This window comes from Cydia splendana, chromosome Z (genome assembly GCF_910591565.1).
Source record: "Cydia splendana chromosome Z, ilCydSple1.2, whole genome shotgun sequence".
Lineage (NCBI taxonomy): Eukaryota > Metazoa > Arthropoda > Insecta > Lepidoptera > Tortricidae > Cydia > Cydia splendana.
The window spans coordinates 22,474,554-22,496,991 of NC_085987.1; the positions used below are offsets into that span (position 1 = coordinate 22,474,554).

Here is a 22,438-nt window from a genome sequence, read left to right on the forward strand (position 1 = left end):
CGATGGATTTATCATTTAAGTGATGTTTGACTGGAATCCGATTCGAGTCATCATCAGGTAACGAGCAATGAAGCTGCGTCTTTGCAGTTTTTGTAGTTTCAGCTAAACTCAAAAATTTTCATGCTGGGTTTTTGTGTCATAACTTTAAGCTCCTGTTTTATGCTTGCAGTCTATTTTTTTCAGGAGTGTCACTAATATCACTATAATTTCTAGATTTACTTTTTCTCTTCCTTTATTTAGATAATTATGTTTTCTCTTGTTGGTTATGCCACAAAATAAATAATAGTACTAGGTACAGAAGACAACAAAACAACAACTCTCTAACAAAACGCGTCTGTTACGATTAGGACAGATATGACCGCTAGGTGGCGCAAGCGCCACGCGCGGTGTATGGCTAGCCACCAAAATTGTTGGTTTGTTGGTAAAAATAGCCAAGTCAATCTTGAACTTGTTTTACATCCCACCCACTTGGCAGCCATTGATTTTAATTCTTTTGTCGGCAAAGTCAACAACAACGCATATATACTCGTACTTCATATTGAGCTTGGCTCTCATTTCACATTCACATACCCCTGCATATAAAAACGTATGCAGGGATGCCAAGCTAACAGTTTGGCTGACTCTACATACTTATGTATAAGTATTAGGTATTATTACGTATACTGTTAATATCGTAACCCTTCCCGGAGACTAGTAATAAGAACTAAGTTGGTAATTTTTTTGAGTCTTGTCTATTATTTGCAGCGTTTTTCGTGTAGCTTAGCTTAGACGGTTTCAGTCCTTTTTAGAAGGAACTAAGTACGTATAGATAGGACGCATGAGTAAGTACAGAAAACTTACAATTTGAAATATAAATATTAGTTGTTTAAAAACAATTTATTATTGAATGTCTAATGTTAATTGACGAAAAATTCGTTGCCACGCTGGTTTTGGTTATGGCGCCATTTGCAAGCCCAGTTCCAGCAAGACATGCCGGCCCATGGTTCGTCTGTATAAAACACTTGTCCGTTCTGGTACATCTGTAACAACATTTTTACATGCAATGTACATTTTTAGTTAAAGCAGAAATAAATCTTTCCAATAATGCATACAAACATCAGTGTATCTAAAAAAACCGGACAAGAGCATGTTGGGCCATGCTCAGTGTAGGGTCCTCCGAAATATTAGCTTGAAATCGGTTAAAACTTTCAGATAAGGTAAACTTTAAAGTCGCTTAAAAAGGAGTATTTGTCATTAATACTAACAAATGAGAGGTCCGAACTCTTATAGGTGACTGCGTCGTAGCCGAAACGCAGCACGAAGTTCATTGAAAATATGGAGAAGATGCATCGTACGTCGGTGGTGGCAGGAATGAAGTAGCGGTATGGGCCGCACCAGTAGGAGATCTTCGGTTCGTACTCTACAGACTCGGGAAATTCCTCACGGGGGTTGATTCTGGAATTTATTAATTAGGTAAGTTATCATAAGCACTGGTGGTATACTACACGAGTCGAGAAATTTTACAATGATTTATTTCTTTCTTAACACCGACTCACGTTTAACGGATTTATATAATTTAATAGTTTGTAGTATATTTTTCTTTATTATCATCGAGTTTTAGGTCTATACATAAATGTTCAAACATAAAAACAAAAATGTTTCTTGTCTTCCACGCAAAAAATGGCAGGTGTATTTTCAATTTTATTTCATGCATATTATTACTTCTTAGTAGTTCTTAGCGGCAACAGAAAAGCACTTATAATTTTAATTGTCTACTCAATCTTATGGATAAGTAGGTATACACTTGCAAGATTTTATTATATTGTTAGTACCTTCTTAAAATAGATATAAGAATAGTAGTTTGTCAGAAAATGGATGAAATAGGCTAACTTGTAAATGCACTGGGCGTCACTCCAGTTATCATCGGAATGGCAGTAGAGTCCCTGGCTCGGGTCTTTGGCTTGGAACTGTTCCGCATGGGGTCCTACGTACGTCGTCTCTGAGTGGCGGTGGTAGAAACCTTGGAAGGCGAAGGCACCTGAGAAAAATGTTTTGCTAGTTTATATCAGTTTTACAGAAAGTGTCAAAAACCATTAGGTACTAAATTATTAAGATCTTTCTAGCTTCATGAGACACAAATCAAAAATTAAAATAATACTGTATTCATGAATTGTTCGTAAGTATCAAAGCGAAATTATATGATAGAAAATGTTTGTTAGCTTCGTCCGGCTGCTGTAAACAAGTAAACTAGTCAAGTAGTCATATTTACCTCTGAAGGTGTAGCAGTGTGGTTTGCGTTCGCTAGCGAGAATCATCTGTGCATCCTCCTGACTGTGCGCAGAGGCGATGAAGTAGGATGTGCCTAGGCATTTGAACTCTAAAAGATATATATATATAAATAATTATTTTGTTTAATATTAATGAGACTTTCCCATTACCGATTTGTAGCTACGGTTGATTAAAAACTTCGAAATGGGACTATAAGTCTCTACCGTCTAGCTACAAAATTTGACTGTCCCATTACCGTCCGTGCTGACCCGTCAGCTTTAGTCTACATATAACGCTCCCTGAACTTAATAGTACATACATATTGGTCCGGTGCGGAGCGATCCGCACGGACGGTCCGCGTGACACTAAAACCAGCCTAAGTGGAAATTAAGTTCTTTCAAAGCCCCTTAGAACACAGCTCCAGTCTCTTGTGATTACAGACGTCAAAATCTTGTGAACGGTCAGAGATGATTTTATTAAAAATAAATTAAGGATTAAGTTATTAGGTCTTACAAGACTCGCAAAATTGCAAATGAATAAGGGTCTTTAACAACCATTTTTAGGGTTCCGTACCCAAAGGGTAAAACGGGACCCTATTACTAAGACTCCGCTGTCCGTCCGTCCGTCTGTCACCAGGCTGTATCTCACGGACCGTGATAGCTAGACAGTTGAAATTTTCACAGATGATGTATTTCTGTTGCCGCTATAACAACAAATACTAAAAAGTACGGAACCCTCGGTGGGCGAGTCCGACTCGCACTTGTCCGGTTTTTTGATAAAGTGATTATTTTCGAAAATAATCGCTCCTAAAGCAAAAAAAAGTATGTATCGCCCCCCCCCCCCCATATAACCTTTGTACCATAGGTCCAAAAAAATATGAAAAAAATCGTAAAACAAAAGCTCAATGGAAACTATAGCGAATATAATCGATTCAGCCGTTATTGAGTTATTGCAGAAAGTCTTCTTGCTTGTAATGTACATGATACTTACTAAAATAAAAATAGCCCCCGTTTAGCCTATTCTGACAGAATGGTAACTACGGAACCCTACACTGAGCATGGCCCGACATGCTCTTGGCCAATTTCTATTTCTCCATTGGTCCTATCGCTTGTTTTTTCCCACGTGCCGTGTAGCTTGCTATTTTCCGATCAGCTTAGTTATTTACTGAGCTTACCCGGGCTGGCATACAAGCCGAATGGTATTTTTGCCTGTGTAGACTTGATCTTCGCTTCGCTTGTGTCCATCTTTTTGTTCAGCTTAAGTAGTACCATCGACATGAGCGCGCTATCGGTAGCAAAGAGTAACCGCTTCAGGTCTTTGATATGGGAATCAATAAAGTCGATAAGTTTCTGCTCGGCGCTTTGCAGGATTTCAGCACGTTCTGCCTGTTAAAAAAGTAACAATTATCATAACTAATCCTATGACACAATTAATAACAATGTGGACCATAAATAGTTGGGTTTTTTTACGGTAAGTACTTACCGGATTGTGAGGTTCGCGTATGCGTCCATTCATGTAACTGTAATACACCTTCAGCTTCTCAAATTTTTCATCTGCATAGCTGTGTTTCGGGTCGACCTCTGACGTCGGTGGTAAATTGTACGCCCTCTGAAAACAACGGAAAATACAAATAGTGCTTAGAAAAATTCATTGCGTTATATAATAAAGAAAAAACAAGTGAAACATTTACCGTCTCAACAGTAGGGAATGATAGCCGAGCGAGCTGAAACACAACAGTTAAAATAAGCTCAGTAAAATAAAGGCAGATCTGCATATTTGATATTGATTTCAACTATTTTCAACTTGGGACCTCTACGTGTTCCTGAAAAAATGGTCCTATCAGACAGGCATACTGGCAGGACAAGGAGTGTATCCTTATAAGTGTTTTTGAGTTGAAAATGTTTAAGTATGTTCAATTATTTAACTTAACTGCAAAGATTTTTAAATAATTTTAGCACCAGTTTGTATTGTACATACTATTTGTAAACTAGCGCCCATCCCGTCGCCTTTGCCATGTGACAGTCCAGTTAACAGGAGCAGCTAAAATAAAATACAATTAGCTCCATAAATCCTGTCGTAGCTGTTCATATTGTCGATATGCTTAATACACTTAGACGGCGTGCCATAACTGCTCTTTGGTAGGTACTCAAACATTACAAAAACGGAAAAGTGCGAGTCGGACTCGCCCACCGAGGGTTCCGTACAAATTGAACTTATTTTTTACAAATAGGTAGTAAAGTTTAGAGATTTTTCCCTGTACCTGTGGTGTAAGACGATATTACTTGTCAAATTTCATTGTTCTAGGTCAAATTTTAATTACAAATCGATACCTCCAAGCGTTCCCGAGATAAAGGGTCTTGACAGACAGATAGACGTGGACGGACGGACGGACAACAAAGTGATCCTATAAGGGTTTCATTTTTTTTTTTGGAGAAGGAACCCTTAAAAAACATCTATAAAATAAACTTAAAAGCGTTTATAATTGTAACATACATTTTTACTAAAACTTCGAAACTGGCGTTTAGTGGATCCCGTTCATTAGTTTTTGGTTTATCGTGAACATAGATATACACAAACAGACAGACGCGGCGGGGGACTCTGTTTTATAATTTGTAGTAATATTAAAGGTTTTCATAATCATACTAATTTCAATAAATCTATTTAAACGGATTTAACTTTCGATATAAATAAATATTATCGAACGAGCGAGCGAAGCGAAGTTCTTACATTGGACTTTGAACACACGGCTGGCTAGGGGCACGTACCGGCATTTCGATGTTTTTAAGCTGAACTATCAGAGGATAGTTTGATACTCAATAACTTAAGTAAATGTGTCCTAATTTAAATGAAATTGGGTGAACGTATAGTTGAGGGCATTATATTATAGTCATTAAATTTTGAGCATGCTCGAAAAAGAGGTTATTGAGCTAGAAGAGCTTAAAATGCTAAAAAACCATTTGTGAGGGGTCTTGCTATTCTGGTCATTTTAATTGCAAGCAAGTATGGTCGAGTTTGGTATCAAATATAAGTGCTCGGTTTGTTACACATTTATAATATTGTTTTTTTAATCTAAGATTTTTTTCAAAAATGATGACAATTTTGGAATCCAAGATGGCGGCCATGCACTATGTCATAAAAGTCGTCATGGATGTCGTTTTATAGGTTTTGGGGGGCGCAGATTTCGAAAATGATGACCATTTTGTATACCAAAATGGCAGCCATGCACTATGTCATAAAAGCCGTCATGGATGTCGTTTTATAGGTTTTAGGGGGCCCCGATTTCGAAAATGATGACCATTTTCGAATCCAAAATGGCGGCCATTCAGTATGTCATAAAAGTCGTCATGGATGTCGTTTTATAGGTTTTGGGGGGCGCAGATTTCGAAAATGATGACCATTTTGGATTCCAAAATGGCGGCCATGCACTATGTCATAAAAGTCGTCATGGATGTCGTTTTATAGGTTTTGGGGGGCGCAGATTTCGAAAATGATGACCATTTTGGATTCCAAAATGGCGGCCATGCACTATGTCATAAAAGTCGTCATGGATGTCGTTCTATAGGTTTTAGGGGGCGCAGATTTCGAAAATGATGACCATTTTGGAATGCAAAATGGCGGCCATGCAGTATGTCATAACAGTCGTCATGGATGTCGTTTTATAGGTTTTGGGGGGCACAGATTTCGAAAATGATGACCATTTTGGATTCCAAAATGACGGCCATGCACTATGTCATAAAAGTCGTCATGGATGTCGTTTTATAGGTTTTGGGGGGCGCAGATTTCGAAAATGATGACAATTTGGATTCCAAAATGGCGGCCATGCACTATGTCATAAAAGTCGTCATGGGTGTCGTTTTATAAGTTTTAGGGGGCGCAGATTTCGAAAATGATGACCATTTTGGATTCCGAAATGGCGGCAATGCACTATGTCATAAAAGTCGTCATGGATGTCGTTTTATAGGTTTTGGGGGGCGCAGATTTCGAAAATGATGACCATTTTGGATTCCAAAATGACGCCCATGCACTATGTCATAAAAGTCGTCATGGATATCGTTTTATAGGTTTTGGGGGGCGTAGATTTCGAAAATGATGACAATTTTGGATTCCAAAATGGCGGCCATGCACTATGTCATAAAAATCGTCATGGGTGTCGTTTTATAGGTTTTAGGGGGCGCCGATTTCGAAAATGATGACAATTTTGGATTCCAAAATGGCGGCCATGCACTATGTCATAAAAGTCGTCATGGATGTCGTTTTGTTGGTTTTAGGGGGCCCCGATTTCGAAAATGATGACCATTTTGGAATCCAAAATGGCGGCCATGTAGTATGTCATAAAAGTCATCATGGATGTCGTTTTATAGGTCATGGTCATCATTTTAGTAAGTCAACAACATCTATATCTACTATCGAAATGTACTTTTGATAGTAGTAGTACGAAATGTAATCTGAAAGGAATCAAGTAATATATTCCTGTAATGAGGAATCGACATTGATTCCAATTACTAGTAATTGTAATATTCGAAAAATTGATTCCTGATTCCTCAAATGGAATTGTACTTAGTAATTCGGTATTGTTAGATTACAAAGTAATCTGGGAATCGGTAATCAGATTACAAAGTAATTTCAAGTAATCGTGGAATCAGGAATCATTTACGAAATGCCCATCTCGGACTAAGTAGCACTGCATTAAATTTTGATCTTTTTGGCAAACCGCGAGTTCACAGTTCGGGGCGAACTACTAGTTATAGGACATTATAGGACATTTTTACACAAATTGACTAAGCCCCACGGTAAGCTCAAGAAGACTTGTGTTGTGGGTACCTACTCAGACAACGACATATATAATCGAACGAGCGAGCGAATCGAACGAAGTTCTTACATTCGACTTGGGACACGCGGCTGGCTAGGGGCACGTCCCGGCATTTCGATGTTTTTAAGCTGAACTATCAGAGGATAGTTTGATACTCAAGAACTTGAGTAAATTTGTTCTAATTTAAATGAAATTGGGTAAACGTGTAGTTGAGGGCATTATATTTTAGTCATTAAATTATGAGGAGGCTCGATCAAGGGGTTATTGAGCTAGAAGAGCTTAGAAGGCTAAAAAGCTATTTGTGAGGGATCTTGCTATTCTTGTCATCTTTTTGCAAGAAAGTATATATAAGTAGTCGAGTTTGGTATCAAATGAAAGTGCTCGGCTTGCACTTTTATAATATCGTTTTTAAATTTACCATTTTGATATAATTAGCAAGATAAAAATAAACATAATGTAGGTATTTGACATTTGTCAGGAAATATTTCGGCTTACCACAGATACAGAATCAGTTAAGGACTCCACAGACCTTGTAATATATCCACGCGATTTGAGATCCATTGCCGCCTATAGTGGGACATAAAATAGTAGAAATAAAATAAAATGGAACTCTAAAATTTCCATACTATAGTCGGTCAAACAAGTTTGTCAGTAGAAAAAGGCGCGATATTCAAATTTTCTATGGGACGATAACCCTTCGCGCCTACATTTTTTAGCCGCTTTTTTCTACTGACGGAAATGGCTTGACAGACTATAAATTGTTGCCATGTGTAAGCATTTTACGTCAAAAATGTGACAGCGACGTAGAAAGTGGCGCCCTCATTTATTAACCGACTTCCAAATCTCAAAAGGAGGAGATTCGATTGTGATTTTTTTTGTTTGTTACTCCATATCTCCGTCATTACTGGACCGATTTTGAACCGACCGAAAATTATTCATTTGATTGTATGAATATGCATACAGATTGGTCCCGTTTTTGTCAAAACCCAGTTCTGATGATGGGATCCATGAGGAATCGAGGGAATTCCTCAAATCTTAAAGGCATACATATAGTGATTTATGTGTTTTATCAACAAATCAAGCATATACATACAAAAAAGTGACATTTGATGAAGTGGAACTGCTGATGATGATCACAACGGAACTCTTCAACGACGCATAGTTCACGTTTGGCGATTTGTCCTCTTCATTACGTTTGTTAAGCAAGTTAAGTTTTTAAGCTACATTTTTGTCAAGCTCGAGGTCTGATGATGGTATCCATGAGGAATCGAGGGAACTCCTCAAATCTTAAAGGCATGCGTATAGAGATTTGTGTATTTTCATCCGAAAATCAAGAATTTACATTAAAAACTGTCGCATTTTATGAAGTGGAACTGCTGATGATGATCAGAACAGAACTCTTCAATGACTACACGTTTGGCGATTTCGAATTTAGATTTTGACGGAGCTGGCCCTGGAGCCAGACCTGACCCGGATCCGGGCTCTTATCTGGATCTGAACCCGGACCTGGACCCGGACTTGGAACTAGACCAAGACCTACACCTGGACCTCGACCTGGACCTGGACCTGGACCTGGACCCGGAACTGGACCCGGAAAACCACTGATGCCTAAGCTAAAAAAAACATGATTACCTACCATAAAATGTAGGTATAAAGTATAATGATGCCAAACTTACTAGCACCTCCCGCTCAAACCCCCACACCGAACGCGCCGTTAAGTGGGTTAGGTTAGGTTTGAACTGCGATCCTCACAGAATCGAAATGCTACTAGAAAAGTGGTTTTGGATAGGTTCGAATTGCAATCCTCACAGAACCGAACTGCTATCAGAGAAGTGGGTTCGTGAGGCTAAAACTGTGACCCTTACAGAAACGAAATGCTACCTACTAGAAAGTGGGTGGTTTTACCTCCTTTTCTACATAGTGCACCATTGATGTACAATAATCTTTCACCGGCCCACATAGAAGTCGGATTTTTTTTCTTGAAAATTATTTTCTACTATTTTATGTCGAACTATACGAGTAAGTAGGTGCAACAAAGTCAATCGCTCTATATATTTTTTGGCAAACTGCGAGTTCTCAGTTCGGGGCGAACTACTAGTATACAAATACTTAAATACATAGAAAATTTATTAAGTAATGACTCAGGAACAAATATCTGTATCATCATACAAATAAATGCCCTTACCAGGATTCGAACCCGGGACCATCGGCTTCATAGGCAGGGTCACTACCTAACTAGGCCAGACCGGTCGACAAAAAGGTATAACGATGTAGGTATCAAATATTTTTCATCAATTCATCATCGACCGTTGAAAAGAGTAGGTACGTATCGGATAGATAGATTTTTATTTAATAAACCACAGATAAATAAAAACTATCGATTTTCGAGAACATCGATAATCAGTGGTGTTCAATCCGCACGCAAAATTCCGGGCACTAAATATGACTAATAACGTAATAACTGACAAACACCATAGTGTTATATGACTAATAACGTAATAACTGACAAACACCATAGTGTTATATTATAGCGGTGGTGGAATGTCATCGATCCCAGTGCGCCCTCACGAACGGCAGAGAGGGTGAAACGCCGGAGTGGGTTTAGTGGGTAGGGCCAAATTCTCCCCCTCTCTTGTCAGGAGAGGGGAAAGGAGTGGCGAGCCCCACACACCGTGCGTAAACGCATTCCCACTCCGTCAAAAAAAAAAAAAAAAAAAGTGTTATATTATAGATTATATTGATATGCACCTATTTAAAAAAATGCAAGCCGTGTGAAAAAAATGGTTAAATTATTAAAATACTTACACAAAACGATCTTAAAACCACCATATTCTTTAGTTCCATTGTGGCTGCGGCTCGTCAGAAATCTCGCGCTAACTGCAACTGAAATGTTTAATTGCTGTTTTCAATTTGGACGTTACACATAAACCGTTAAAAGTAATTGGGTATTAAAGAACATACCTTTTATTGTATTGTTAACCTTTCTAAGATTACTGCCGCCAGTAGGAACAAAGGCGCAATTAAGTAATATGAAGTTAAACCGAGAAATTAAATTTAATATTAAAATCTAAAATAGTCATTAGTCATTTATTTTTAAAGCCAGTTTACAAGTCAAAATCAAATTATAGTACATTACTACAGAGGCCGGGACGAAAGGGGTTGCCGGCCGAAGACATATAGACGGCCGAGCGAAGCGAGGCCGGGTAGGTCTGAGCGCGGGCAACCCCATTTCCCGCCGAGGTATGTATAGTGCTTTTCTCAAACATGCAATGAAATAAATAAAATAAAAAATCCACGAAACCCAAGTTTTATTTATAGAAAAAACTAAAAGTAAACTACACCCAAAATATAACCAACACGTACCTATATCATCATCACGCGTATGTTTTACACGAGTCGTGTATTTTTACTACCCGTATATTATCATGTCTCTTTGATTTTTTCGCCTTGTATTCGTCTGACTGTCGTTTTCGTCACATAAGTTTACATAGTCTTTCATGTTGATATCATGTTTCACATACATCGTTGCTTTATGCACGGAGTAAATAAGTATAATTTCCACAGTGTTGACGAATTTGTAGTTACATCCATTTAAAATATGCCACAAAACTGTTTCTAATAAACTGTAAGCCATTTTTCTTAGTTTCTCAAATAATAAAATTGCCATAAGCAACCATATACATACTTCGTCTTTGACTAGGCGGCAGAGGCAGCAAGTTATTAAAATCAATTCTACTTACGCTGCCAATTCCAACGCCTACGCCTCCAATTAATATTAATTTCATTATTTCGTCGGAACTCATATTAAAGTCAAAAAATCAACAACGCACCATAAATCCAATAAAACAGAATGAATATTTTTCAACTTTACCTCCATAACAATTAAAAAAATATAACTACGCGTGTTTGAGTAGACCTTTTTACCGCTAAGGTTTAGATGAAATATTTTAAATGTTTTTATTTGTGTAGTTAAATTTATAATTTAAAATTATAGAATGTATTATTTATTAAGTTCATGTTAATTTTATACAAATAAAACTGCAAATTATAGCAAACATTGTTTTTTGTTTTTATTTTATAGGCGTAGTGGCAGAGTGTCATTAAGAACCATAAAGCAAATACTGCCTCTAATTTTTTTTAATGGATGAATGCCACGATGCTGAGGGGCTACCGCGAAACCCGAAATTCGCAAATTGCGGGGATCTTTCTCTTTTACTCCAATGAAGGCGTAATTAGAGTGACAGAGAAAAATGCCCGCAATTTGCGAACTTCGATTTTCCCGGTTATAGCCCAGTGTCACAAATATCTGTGAAATGAAAATTAAAAAAGAGGACTTTGCCGGCCTAGGCCTGCAAGATGTGTATGAAATTCCATTAACGACCTTTTGTCCTAGCCGCACCTGAAACGTCATACTTCGCAGCCTATTATAAGGAACATAACATCAATATTTCATTGCATGTTTGAGAAAAATAATATAATAACAATAACATCAAATTGCTATTCAGTAAAATTAATCAATTGAGAACTATCGCACTATGCCTCAGGGTCTTTAGGTGTAGATTTTTAGTTTTTGATTTGTTTAAATTGGATTGTATCTATATTTACATTTTATTCATTTATATTATATGCATTCTGTATCAATTGAGAATTGATAGATTGATAAATACGTAAAACTTAATGTTAAAATACGCAGTTAAAAACTTAATGCTATAAGTACTACATACTTATAAGTTTAAAAAGCATAGTCATAGTACGAAATGCATGGCCATACTGAAATAATGTTACTGTAACTAATAGGCTATGAAATAAACACTTTTTTTTAGTTATTAGGTTAGTGTATTTAGATTAGTATACAATCGTTTTATTTTGTTATTTTATATTAATATTTTAAGTTTTTTAACAGTAAAAATTTTAGTGTCCTTTGTCAATAATGCGAGAAATAGTTCACGTACAAATTGGACGATGTGGAAATCAGATAGGATCCAAGGTCAGTTCTTTCCTAAATATTTAAAACCATTTTCTATGGTAAATAATAGAAAAATAACACTTTGAATGCGTCTGGGTTAGCCTCGTGTATAATAGCCTAAATCGATAACGCAAGTAGTTCTCGAGGTATTTAGCGATGTGACAGACAGACCAACAGAGTCGCACTAAATATACGGTATACGGGCTTCTTTTTACCTTTTTGGTACAGAACCCTAAAAATGGATGTTTGTTGTTGTAGTTCGAAGAAATATAAGTAGTTATTATGCTTTAATTGTTCTTTTGGGCTTATGACAGCAATCATGCAAGTAGTATTTTACCTTTAGAAGTAGCAGTAGGTGATGGATTTTATATGCATATAACTAAAATGGAAAAAAAGCAAAAGGCACCATCTACAATAGTGATGAGGCACGTGGGGAGCGCAGTGTTGTATGGAGGTTCCCATATAACCATTCCAGTCGCAGAATCACAAAGTGGTAACTAAATGTCAGATGTGTCGTAACAGAGTCCACACAATGTGTATAGAATTGTTTCGAAACAAAGTGTCGTCGCCGTGTCTACACTTTTCCGTAACAAGGTGTCGACACATTTGTGTGCACTTTGCGTGCGGTTTGCGACTAAATCTGACAGCAAATTTGTGACAGCAAATGTCAATATAAAATACCTCTTGAAAACCAAGGTTTGTCAAACTACTATTAGTGTCTCGTGTGCTCGTAATTCTAGTAAGTCATCATGGGCAATGCAAATGATAATAATCGACCGAAACCATAAAAACACCCAACACCCGTCAACCTTTTACAGAAAAGTTTTTAAAGAAATTCAATAAGCTACTTAGGTCAGGCAACGAATGCTCCAAAAGTTGTAGAGGGAAATGCTCGGAACACAATTTTTGACTCCGTAACTCGGTTTGACAAGTTAGGAGGTGAACATATCAAAAGTCCCCGGCCGTAGCCGTAGCCCTTGAGCGGGGGGGAGAGAGGGGGATTTGAAGGTCCCATTTTCCGGTTTTTCGATTATATCTCGGAAACTATGCATCTCACCGACATGGCCACTTATACAAAATGAAAGTTAATTTAATTTGTTACAAGTTTATTCAGTCAATTTTTTCGATATGTTGAATAGTTTTTGAGATATCCGCTCTTGAAAGTTTATTTAGGGCTCTTAATTTTATCTTGATATATCTATATCAGTGAAGGTGCTAGGCCGTGTTTGGTATCGTTTTCGTATAAATCTGGGGTGCTGAATCCATTTAAGGTATCACATTGACACCATTCCACAAAATAAAAATAAATCTTTTTAGGGTTCCGTACCTCAAAAGGAAAAAACGGAAACCTTATAGGATCACTCGTGCGTCTGTATGTATGTCCGTCTGAATACACAAAATAGTTCTTTACCTATAGATGACAGGAAAACCTATTAGAAATGTGCAGTCAAGCGCGAGTCGGACTTAATGTACGGAACCCTTAATACGCGAGTCCGACTCCCACTTGGCCGGTTTTTTTGAAACTCCTCTTGACGCTTAACCGCTGAACCGATTTCGTTGAAATTTGGTATAGAAATAGTTTGCGTCCCGGAACAGGAAAGATCTTATAACCAAAATCATCTTTTGAAGGTGTGAAAAGTGGCGTGGAAATTTGTACGGGAAATCAATAACCGCTGAACCGATTTATATGAAATTTGGGATGGTGTACATCTTTGATTTAGTTAAAAATGATAAAAAAAACATGACTTCAAACCTAAACTTAAACAGTATTAACTTCAATAAGTCAATTCTGAATTCCCCCCTACACCTCATTTCACACCTTTAAAGGATGATTTTTGAGATAACTTATTATGTCCTGTCTCAGGACTCAAAATATATGTGTACCAAATTTAAATTAAAACTGTTCAGCAGTTTAAGCGTGAAGAGGAGTTTAAAAGGAAGTATTTTAATAAGTTTATATGTTTTTACTTCGGAATGGTGTCAATGTGATACCTTAACTAAATTTGGTACTGCGAATTTATACGAAAACGATACCAAACATGGCCTCGTAGCTTTACTGTTGTAGAAGTCAAAATAAAATTGAGAGCCTTAAATTCTTATTACTTGGCCAAACTTGTGTAGAAGGAAAAGGTAAAATAAAAGTCTTCGGCAGGAATATAAGACACAAATATTTTTTATTTGATGCGTTACTATTTCAATCATCAAATATAAACATACCTTGATTATATTATTACAGTGGAAACTGGATAAGTGGAATCGCAAGGGACCGGCTGTTTAGTTCCGCTTATCCAGGTTTTCCATTTATCCAGTTTTCCACTTAACCAGGTTCAAATAAAACGTTTTCTCACTTACAGAGGCTCTCGCTAACAGAGGTTGTGGATGCTAATAATGTCGCTTATAGAGGTCACGTATGGTATGATCAAGACTTAAATAAGCATCTTTTATTAAATATGTATGTATTAACAAAAATAGGTATGTAATCCTGACTTTAAAAAAAGCAATACTGTAAATAATCCACAGTACCTACTCGTATACAATTTTCAAAATTACAAAAACAAAATCACTCCTAATATTTATTTATGCAAGAGAAACCAGTATGGTTAAATAAATCAATGTACCGATCTACCGATTGTACTTTAATGCAAAAAAACTGAACGATGTGTGATCTCATACAAAATACGTAGTTAAAACACGAACCATAATGTTAACGAAACAAACTACCCTCCTTGTGACGGTTTATTAAAAATACAAATTTTATAACGCCGAGCTATTCCACTCATAGAGGTTTCGGAGACGGCTGCTTCCAGTTACAGAGGTAAAAATAAGAAATTTTCGAAAAAATGGATTTCGCTTATAGAGGTCCCAAAATTCCACTTATAGAGGTAATTCGTTGCCAAGGGACTGGAACCGAGAACTTGGGTCCACTTAAAGAGGTTTTCCACTAACCCAGGTTCCACTTATCCAGTTTCCACTGTATAGTGAGATCCTCATAGATAAACAAAAACATTTATTTAAAAAATTACAAGAACTTGTGAGAGTAATATGTGAATAATAAAAACTTTTATGACAAAAAAATCTGGACACAATTTAAGAATCACCCAATTGCGTCGAGGAATCATCTGTATTTTTGCTTGTTTCATTACCTCCTCGCTTCTTTTTTGTCCTTTGTATTCTGTAGCAATTTGTTAGATCTGAAAATAAAGATAACTTGCGTCGTCACGGATGTCGATTTATAGGTTTTAGGGAGTGCAGAATTCGAAAATGATGATCATTTTATAATCCAAGATGGCGGCTACGTATTTTGTCATAAAAGTCGTCATGAATATCGTTTTATAGGTTTTAGGAAGTGCCGATTTCGAAAATGATGACCAGTTTGGAATCCAAGATAACTGCCGTGCACTTTGTCATAAAAGTCGTCATGGATATCGTTTTATAGGTTTAAGGGAGTGCAGAATTCGAAAATGATGACCATTTTGGATTCCAAGATGTCTGCCGTGCACTTTGTCATATGACCCGTCATGGATGTTGATTTATAGGTGTTAGGAAGAGTAGAATTCGAAAATGATGACCATGACCAACATGCACGGCAGACATCTTAGATTCTAAAACGGTCATAATTTTCGAATTCTCCACTCCCTAATACCTATAAATCGAGATCCATGACGACTTTTATGACAAAGTGTACGGTAGACATCTTGGTTTCCAAAATGGTCATCATTTTCGAATTCTGCACACCCTAAAACCTATACATATAGTAGTTCGCCCCGAACTGTGAACTCGCGGTTCGCCAAACAGATCAATTGAATGCAGTGCTACTTAGTCTGAGATGGGCATTTCGTAATTGATTCCTGATTCCACGATTACTTGAAATTACTTTGTAATCTGATTACCGATTCCTAGATTACTTTGTAATCTAACAATACCGAATTACTAAGTACAATTCCATTTGAGGAATCAGGAATCAATTTTTCGAATACTACAATTACTAGTAATAGAAATCAATGTCGATTCTTCATTAGGTACAGGAATATATATTACTTGATTCCTTTCAGATTACATTTCGTACTACTACATAAGTACTATCAAAAGTACATTTCGATAGTAGATATAGATGTTGTTGACTTACTAGGATGCATCTACCGATACCTTATTTGAAACAAGTGTGCAGATTTCGAAATTGATGACCATGACCAATAAAACGATATCCATGACGACTTTTAACATAGTGCATGGGGGCCATCTTGGATTCCAAAATAGTTATTATTTTCGAAATCTGCTTCTTCTTCTTCCTGCTAGACCTGTTCCCATTTACTTGAGGTCGGCCTTCCTTGTCCTCAATTTCCATCTAGCACGGTCTTGCGCTACGTCTTTATTTAAATGAGCTTCTTTTAGGTCTTTTTCAACCGTCGTCCACCAGGTGGTAGGTGGTCTGCCTGAGTTCTTTTCGAAGTCTGCGCTCCCTAAAACCTATAAAACGACAGCCATGACGACTTTTATGACATACTGCATGGCCGCCATTTTGGATTCCAAAATGGTCATCATTTTCGTAATCTGCGCCCCCTAAAACCTATAAAACGACATCCATGACGACTTTTATGACATAGTGCATGGCCGCCATCTTGGAATCCAAAATAGTAATCATTTTCGAAATCTGCGCCCCCTAAAACCTATAAAACGATATCCATGACGATTTTTATGACATAGTGCATTGCCGCCATTTTGAAATTGAAAATGTTATCATTTTCGAAATCTGCGCCCCCCAAAACCTATAAAACGACATCCATGACGACTTTTATGACATAGTGCATGGCCGCCATTTTGGATTCCAAAATGGTCATCATTTTCGAAATCTGCGCCACCTAAAACCTATAAAACGACATCCATGACGATTTTTATGACATAGTGCATGGCCGCCATCTTGGAATCCAAAATAGTCATCATTTTCGAAATCTGCGCCCCCTAAAACCTATAAAACGATATCCATGACGACTTTTATGACATAGTGCATTGCCGCCATTTTAAAATTGAAAATGTTATCATTTTCGAAATCTGCGCCCCCCAAAACCTATAAAACGACACCCATGACGACTTTTATGACATAGTGCATGGCCGCCATTTTGGATTCCAAAATGGTCATCATTTTCGAAAGCGGGGCCCCCTAAAACCTATAAAACGACATCCATGACGACTTTTATGACATAGTGCATGGCCGCCATCTTGGAATCCAAAATGGTCATCATTTTCGAAATCTGCGCCCCCTAAAACCTATAAAACGACACCCACGACGACTTTTATCTCATAATGCATGGCCGCCATTTTGGAATCCAAAATGGTCATCATTTTCTAAATCTGCGCCCCCTAAAACCTATAAAACGACACCCATGACGACTTTTATGGCATAGTGCATGGCCGCCATTTTGGATTCCAAAATGGTCATCATTTTCAAAATTGGGGCCCCCTAAAACGTATAAAACGACATCCATGACGACTTTTATGACACAGTGCATGGCCGCCATTTCGGATTTCAAAATGGTCATTATTTTCGAAATCGGCACTCCCTAAAACCTATATATCGACACCCATCTCGACTTTTATGACAAAGTGTTTTGCTACCATCTGCATGCAAGACATTTCTATTATTTTTACGTACAAAAATGGCCCCCTGTCAACTTTCAATCGAGATTTAATCGATAATTTATTCGATTAATATTCAGATTAATTCAATTTCAATCTATGTTAGGTCGACTAAACTAATCGCGATTAAAATTTGAGAATTAACTTTGTTTATTCCATTAATTAGTCGAATAAACAGTTAATCGATTAATGCCCATCTCTGACCACGGCATTTTTACACTTTGAGAATATCTGAAAACAAATCAACACAAGGAGCCATTTTGCAAATCCAGTAACATACCAGTAACTTTGTTATTACTTTTGACAGCGCGTGTCATGTGTCAACACAGAGTCGACACAAAGTCGAAACATTGCAACTACTTTGTGACTGCAATATTTCTCAGCCTTAAACCATATTTATACATCATAATTAACAAGTTTCGTAGTATGTAAAGCGTTATTTCTGTTATTTAAGTATAGTATACGCATCGAAGTACTAAAAATGCTTCACATAATATAGTTATGAACACAGGCACTGAGAAGTAAACAATTTCATTTCCGGCTAAACTAAAACAATGTGGTGGCGCGTTGATTATATTACACTTAGTTTATCAAATCACTCGAGCAGTTTAATTCCCCATAATAATTTAAGTCCTATTGTAATATAAATGCAAACAATATATAATTACGTCTTGTAATCCGTTTTAGAGATGGCGTATTAATGTCACTTATTTTTATTTAAGTATTTTTCCATCTGACAGTTTCCATTTGACAGGAACAAAATGAACGAATGATTTTGGCATAAAGTAGTCGCAAACTCGAAACAATGTGTGCACATGGCGACCACACTTTATGTCACTTTGTGTCATGTGTCGACCCTTCCCCATTTCTGGTAACTGTGTCGACACGGCGACGACTCTGCGACTGGAATTGTGACCGAAACAGACGGTGTCGACACAAGATGTGTCAACACCGCGTCGTAACGGCGACTGGAAATGGTTGTATGGGTTGTCCGTCTTAATTATTTATTAGTCTCTGGCATGGGGATGTCGCATATCAATCACACCGACAAAGTGGTAAAATAGCTAGGACTTAAACACAAGAATAAAAATAGGATATATTGCCCCCTTTAACTTTCCAATCTTAGGTCCAATAAAATAAAAAATATCTAGCATGTAACCTTTAATAGCAATCATTCCTCCGACTCAGATAAATTTGATATATTTGAACGGGTCATTTACAATAGGGGTGTATTCCACATTGTCCCCGCCAGGCACAGATGGGATTAGGCGGTTTAGGTATATAAATCATTCATTTGTCTTCGCCTCATGTACTCGTATGGCGGGACTAATGGGAATACACCACAAAAGGAAAATTGACCGACAAGTCGTTCTACGGTACAGTCGGCGTGCAGTCAGCATGCGGTTCCCATATAAATTGCAGTCTTGACGGATGGGTTACTACGGATTTCCGGAACTCTAGGTACCTACACTGAGCACGGCCATGGAGGATATAAGATATAATAGTCATTTAGTCTCTCCCGCTTGAACTATACTTAATTGCTAAATATCTGGGAGACCGAGCTTTGCTCGGAAAACATACAAAAACTCAAAAATGCCCGTTTTCCCAGAGATAAGACCTAGCTAAATCGATTATCGCCCCCGAAAACCCCCATATAGCAAATTTCATCGAAATCGTTAGAGCCTTTTCCGAGATCCCCGAAATATATATATATAAATAAACAAGAATTGCTCGTTTAAAGGTATTAGATAGATAGAAATATGCCTGCATTGTTTCGCTTCCGAATTTATTATCTTTTATTTCCATTATAAGTACCGATTTCATTTTTATTCTTTCAGTTTTGGGAGGTCATCAGTGACGAACATGGTATTGACCCCAGCGGTGAGTATCACGGCGACTCAGATCTCCAACTACAACGAATTAATGTTTATTACAATGAGGCAGCTTGCCAGAGATATGTCCCTCGAGCAATACTGGTTGATCTTGAACCAAGCACGATGGACAGCTTACGTTCTGAGCCGTATGGGGAGTTATTTCGCCCTGATAATATTGTGTCCGGCTATGCTGGAGCAGGCAACAATTGGGCAAAAGGACATTTTACTGAAGGCGCTGACCTGCTTGAAACTATTCTAGACGTTGTAAGGAAAGAAGCGGAAGGATGTGACTGTCTTCAAGGATTTCAAATAGTTCACTCTATTGGCGGCGGTACAGGTTCGGGATTGGGAACACTTCTGTTATCTAACTTAAGAGAAGAATATCCTGACAGAATTATAGTTCCTTTTACAGTAGTACCAAGTCCAAAAGTTTCCGATACTGTTGTTGAACCTTATAATGCAACTCTTTCTCTTAATCTGTTAATAGAAAATTCGGACCAGACATTTTGCATAGACAATGAAGCGCTATACGATATATGCTTCAGGACATTAAAACTTCAAACTCCAACATACGGGGATCTAAACCACTTAGTGTCAGCGACAATGTCAGGAGTAACAACTTGCCTTCGTTTTCCCGGGCAATTGAACGCAGATCTCCGTAAACTTGCAGTCAACATGGTTCCGTTCCCGCGGTTGCATTTCTTTATGCCGGGCTTTGCACCACTGACATCGCGTAGTAACCAGCAATATCGTGCGCTCACGGTGCCTGAATTAACCAAACAAATGTTCGACGCTAAGAATATGATGGCGGCTTGCGATCCACGCCGTGGTCGATATCTTACCGTCGCTGCTGTCTTCCGCGGCCGTATGTCCATGAAAGAGGTAGACGAACAAATCCTTAATGTTCAGAATAAAAACAAAGAATTTTTCGTCGAATGGATACCAAACAATGTAAAAACGGCTGTTTGCGATATTCCCCCAAGAGGTCTTAAGATGTCTTCTACATTCATTGGCAATACAACTGCTATTCAAGAATTATTCAAAAGAATTTCAGAGCAATTTGCGTCTATGTTCAGTCGTAAAGCTTTTCTACATTGGTATTTAGGCGAAGGAATGGACGAATCTGAATTTGCAGAAGCAGATAATAATTTAAGTGATCTCATATCGGAATACCAACAATATCAAGATGCTACACTCGGTGATCAGGAATTTGAAGGTGAAGAAGCAGAAGAGGGCGAAGAAGGGGATGAATAATAAAAGCGTCGTTCCGATTGAATTTAATTTATTATTACGTTTTAAATTAAAAAGTATTTCTGTCAATAACAGCTTTGCATTTTGACAAAAACGGGATTGAATAGGGACTACCTATACATATACATTCAAACAATAAAATAATTTTCCAAATCGGTTCAGAAATGGTGGAGTTCTGAGGTTACATACATACAAAAAATAAAAATACAGTCGAATTGATAAATTCCTCCTTTTTTGAAGTCGGTTAAAAATACAGACGCAGTAAGTAGGTAGGTATTTAAGTAAAAAAATAACTTATTTCGTATTGTCATCAACTGTAACCAATCATAGCAGTCATCAACTAATATACTGTAATAATGTAATGATTGACACTCATTACTCGGTTGCCTATATTTCTTAAGCCGGAAGCTAAAAATAGACTATTCATTGCTACGTGTACATGCACGGCACGGATTCAATTCAGTCCTATTACAACTCTTCCACTAGACGGTAGGTAACCGGACTGTACAGTAAACTAAGAACCATCAGAATATTGGATTTTTAAGAAAAATACTAAGAGGTTAGTGATTGGGTTAGATACCTACTTTATTGTACATTTGGCTTGATAACATATAGCAGTTATATTTCTCGCATTAACCAGTATTTTTACACGACTGCCCAAAAAAAAGAGTGTATTGTTTTATCAAATTTTATAAAAACAAAAATAATGCTTTGGTTTCATTGTACCTTAATTTCGTTACACGTCTAAATTGAACTGTGTCAAAATACCTGAATCAAGGAATGCCTAACTATTTTTCACTAGACTTATATCGACCGGAATATGGACCGTGATTACCTTTTGTATTGTTTTCGAGCTCCCGGTATTTCGACGCTGTTACCCGTGAACAAGATGCATGTAACTGCGTCGAAATATCGGGAGCTCGAAAGCAATACAAAAGGTAATCACGGTCCATATCCCGGTCGATATAAGTCTAGTGAAACTAACCGTGAATCATTTCTAACTATTTTTTTTTTCTCACAACAAACCCAAACCCAATTATTAAGTTGCTTTGTTTTATCACAGAGTTATGGTTATGGCCATCTCCTGTCTCCATCATCAGCACGATGGTATCATAATATTGCATTGTAATCTAATTTACATATGTATGCAAATTATCTGCTATATCGGAAGCCGGGAAGTGAGTCAAATTTAACTTCCAAGATTTGATTACAGACAGACAGACAACGGGACAGGTGAAACTAAATAAAAGCTTGTACTAAATGTAAGTTATCCAATACAGAGAGAGTCGTTATGACGTGCAAGTAAATAGTAGTGAGTAGTATGAGTAGGTAGTTTATTTTAATAATTAGTTGGTCATGATATTTATGTCAGACAAAATGATGACTTATAACTTATAAGCAAATCGGCTATGACAGACGGACAGACAGACGCACGAGTGATCCTTCTGTTTGTCCTGTTGAGTTGAGGTATGGTTGAGGTTACGGAATTCCAAAAGATATAAATCGCAACAGCATAAAAAAAAACTAGTCCAATACCTAACCTATAAGGGCCATTTGCACCATTCACTAAGCCGCGGTTAACCGGTTAAACGTCCTGGAGTTACCATGGTTACAAGTACAATTTGACACTGTGTTAACGGTTTAACCGGTTAACCT

At 37.4% G+C, this 22,438-nt stretch overlaps 2 protein-coding genes across 2 annotated transcripts; one reads left to right on the forward strand and one right to left on the reverse strand.

Moving 5' to 3' along the window:
• Positions 1-865: 865 nt before the first annotated feature.
• Positions 866-9,960, reverse strand: LOC134804843 (uncharacterized). The gene is made up of 9 exons (XM_063778120.1): positions 9,863-9,960; positions 4,225-4,287; positions 3,938-3,970; positions 3,730-3,855; positions 3,422-3,632; positions 2,249-2,356; positions 1,870-2,017; positions 1,245-1,434; positions 866-1,019 (listed from the first exon to the last, which is right to left on the reverse strand). The coding sequence occupies exons 1-9, from the start codon at positions 9,899-9,901 to the stop codon at positions 897-899; spliced, it is 1,041 nt and encodes a 346-aa protein (XP_063634190.1). The 5' UTR covers positions 9,902-9,960; the 3' UTR covers positions 866-896.
• Positions 9,961-11,836: 1,876 nt separating this feature from the next.
• LOC134804819 (tubulin beta chain-like) lies at positions 11,837-20,854 on the forward strand. The gene is made up of 2 exons (XM_063778078.1): positions 11,837-12,044; positions 19,496-20,854. The coding sequence occupies exons 1-2, from the start codon at positions 11,988-11,990 to the stop codon at positions 20,783-20,785; spliced, it is 1,347 nt and encodes a 448-aa protein (XP_063634148.1). The 5' UTR covers positions 11,837-11,987; the 3' UTR covers positions 20,786-20,854.
• Positions 20,855-22,438: the final 1,584 nt, after the last annotated feature.

Bases quoted from the DNA above. Each gene is read 5' to 3' on its own strand.
- LOC134804843 (XM_063778120.1), bottom strand. From the start codon at position 9,901: ATGGAACTAAAGAATATGGTGGTTTTAAGATCGTTTTGT. The intron at 2,357-3,421 runs GTAAGCTCAGTA...TATATCTTTTAG, and splicing joins CGGCTTGTATGCCAGCCCGG to AGTTCAAATGCCTAGGCACA. The intron at 1,435-1,869 runs GTTAGCCTATTT...AATAAATTCCAG, and splicing joins GACGCCCAGTGCATTTACAA to AATCAACCCCCGTGAGGAAT.
- LOC134804819 (XM_063778078.1), top strand. From the start codon at position 11,988: ATGCGAGAAATAGTTCACGTACAAATTGGACGATGTGGAAATCAGATA. The intron at 12,045-19,495 runs GTCAGTTCTTTC...TTATTCTTTCAG, and splicing joins GAAATCAGATAGGATCCAAG to TTTTGGGAGGTCATCAGTGA.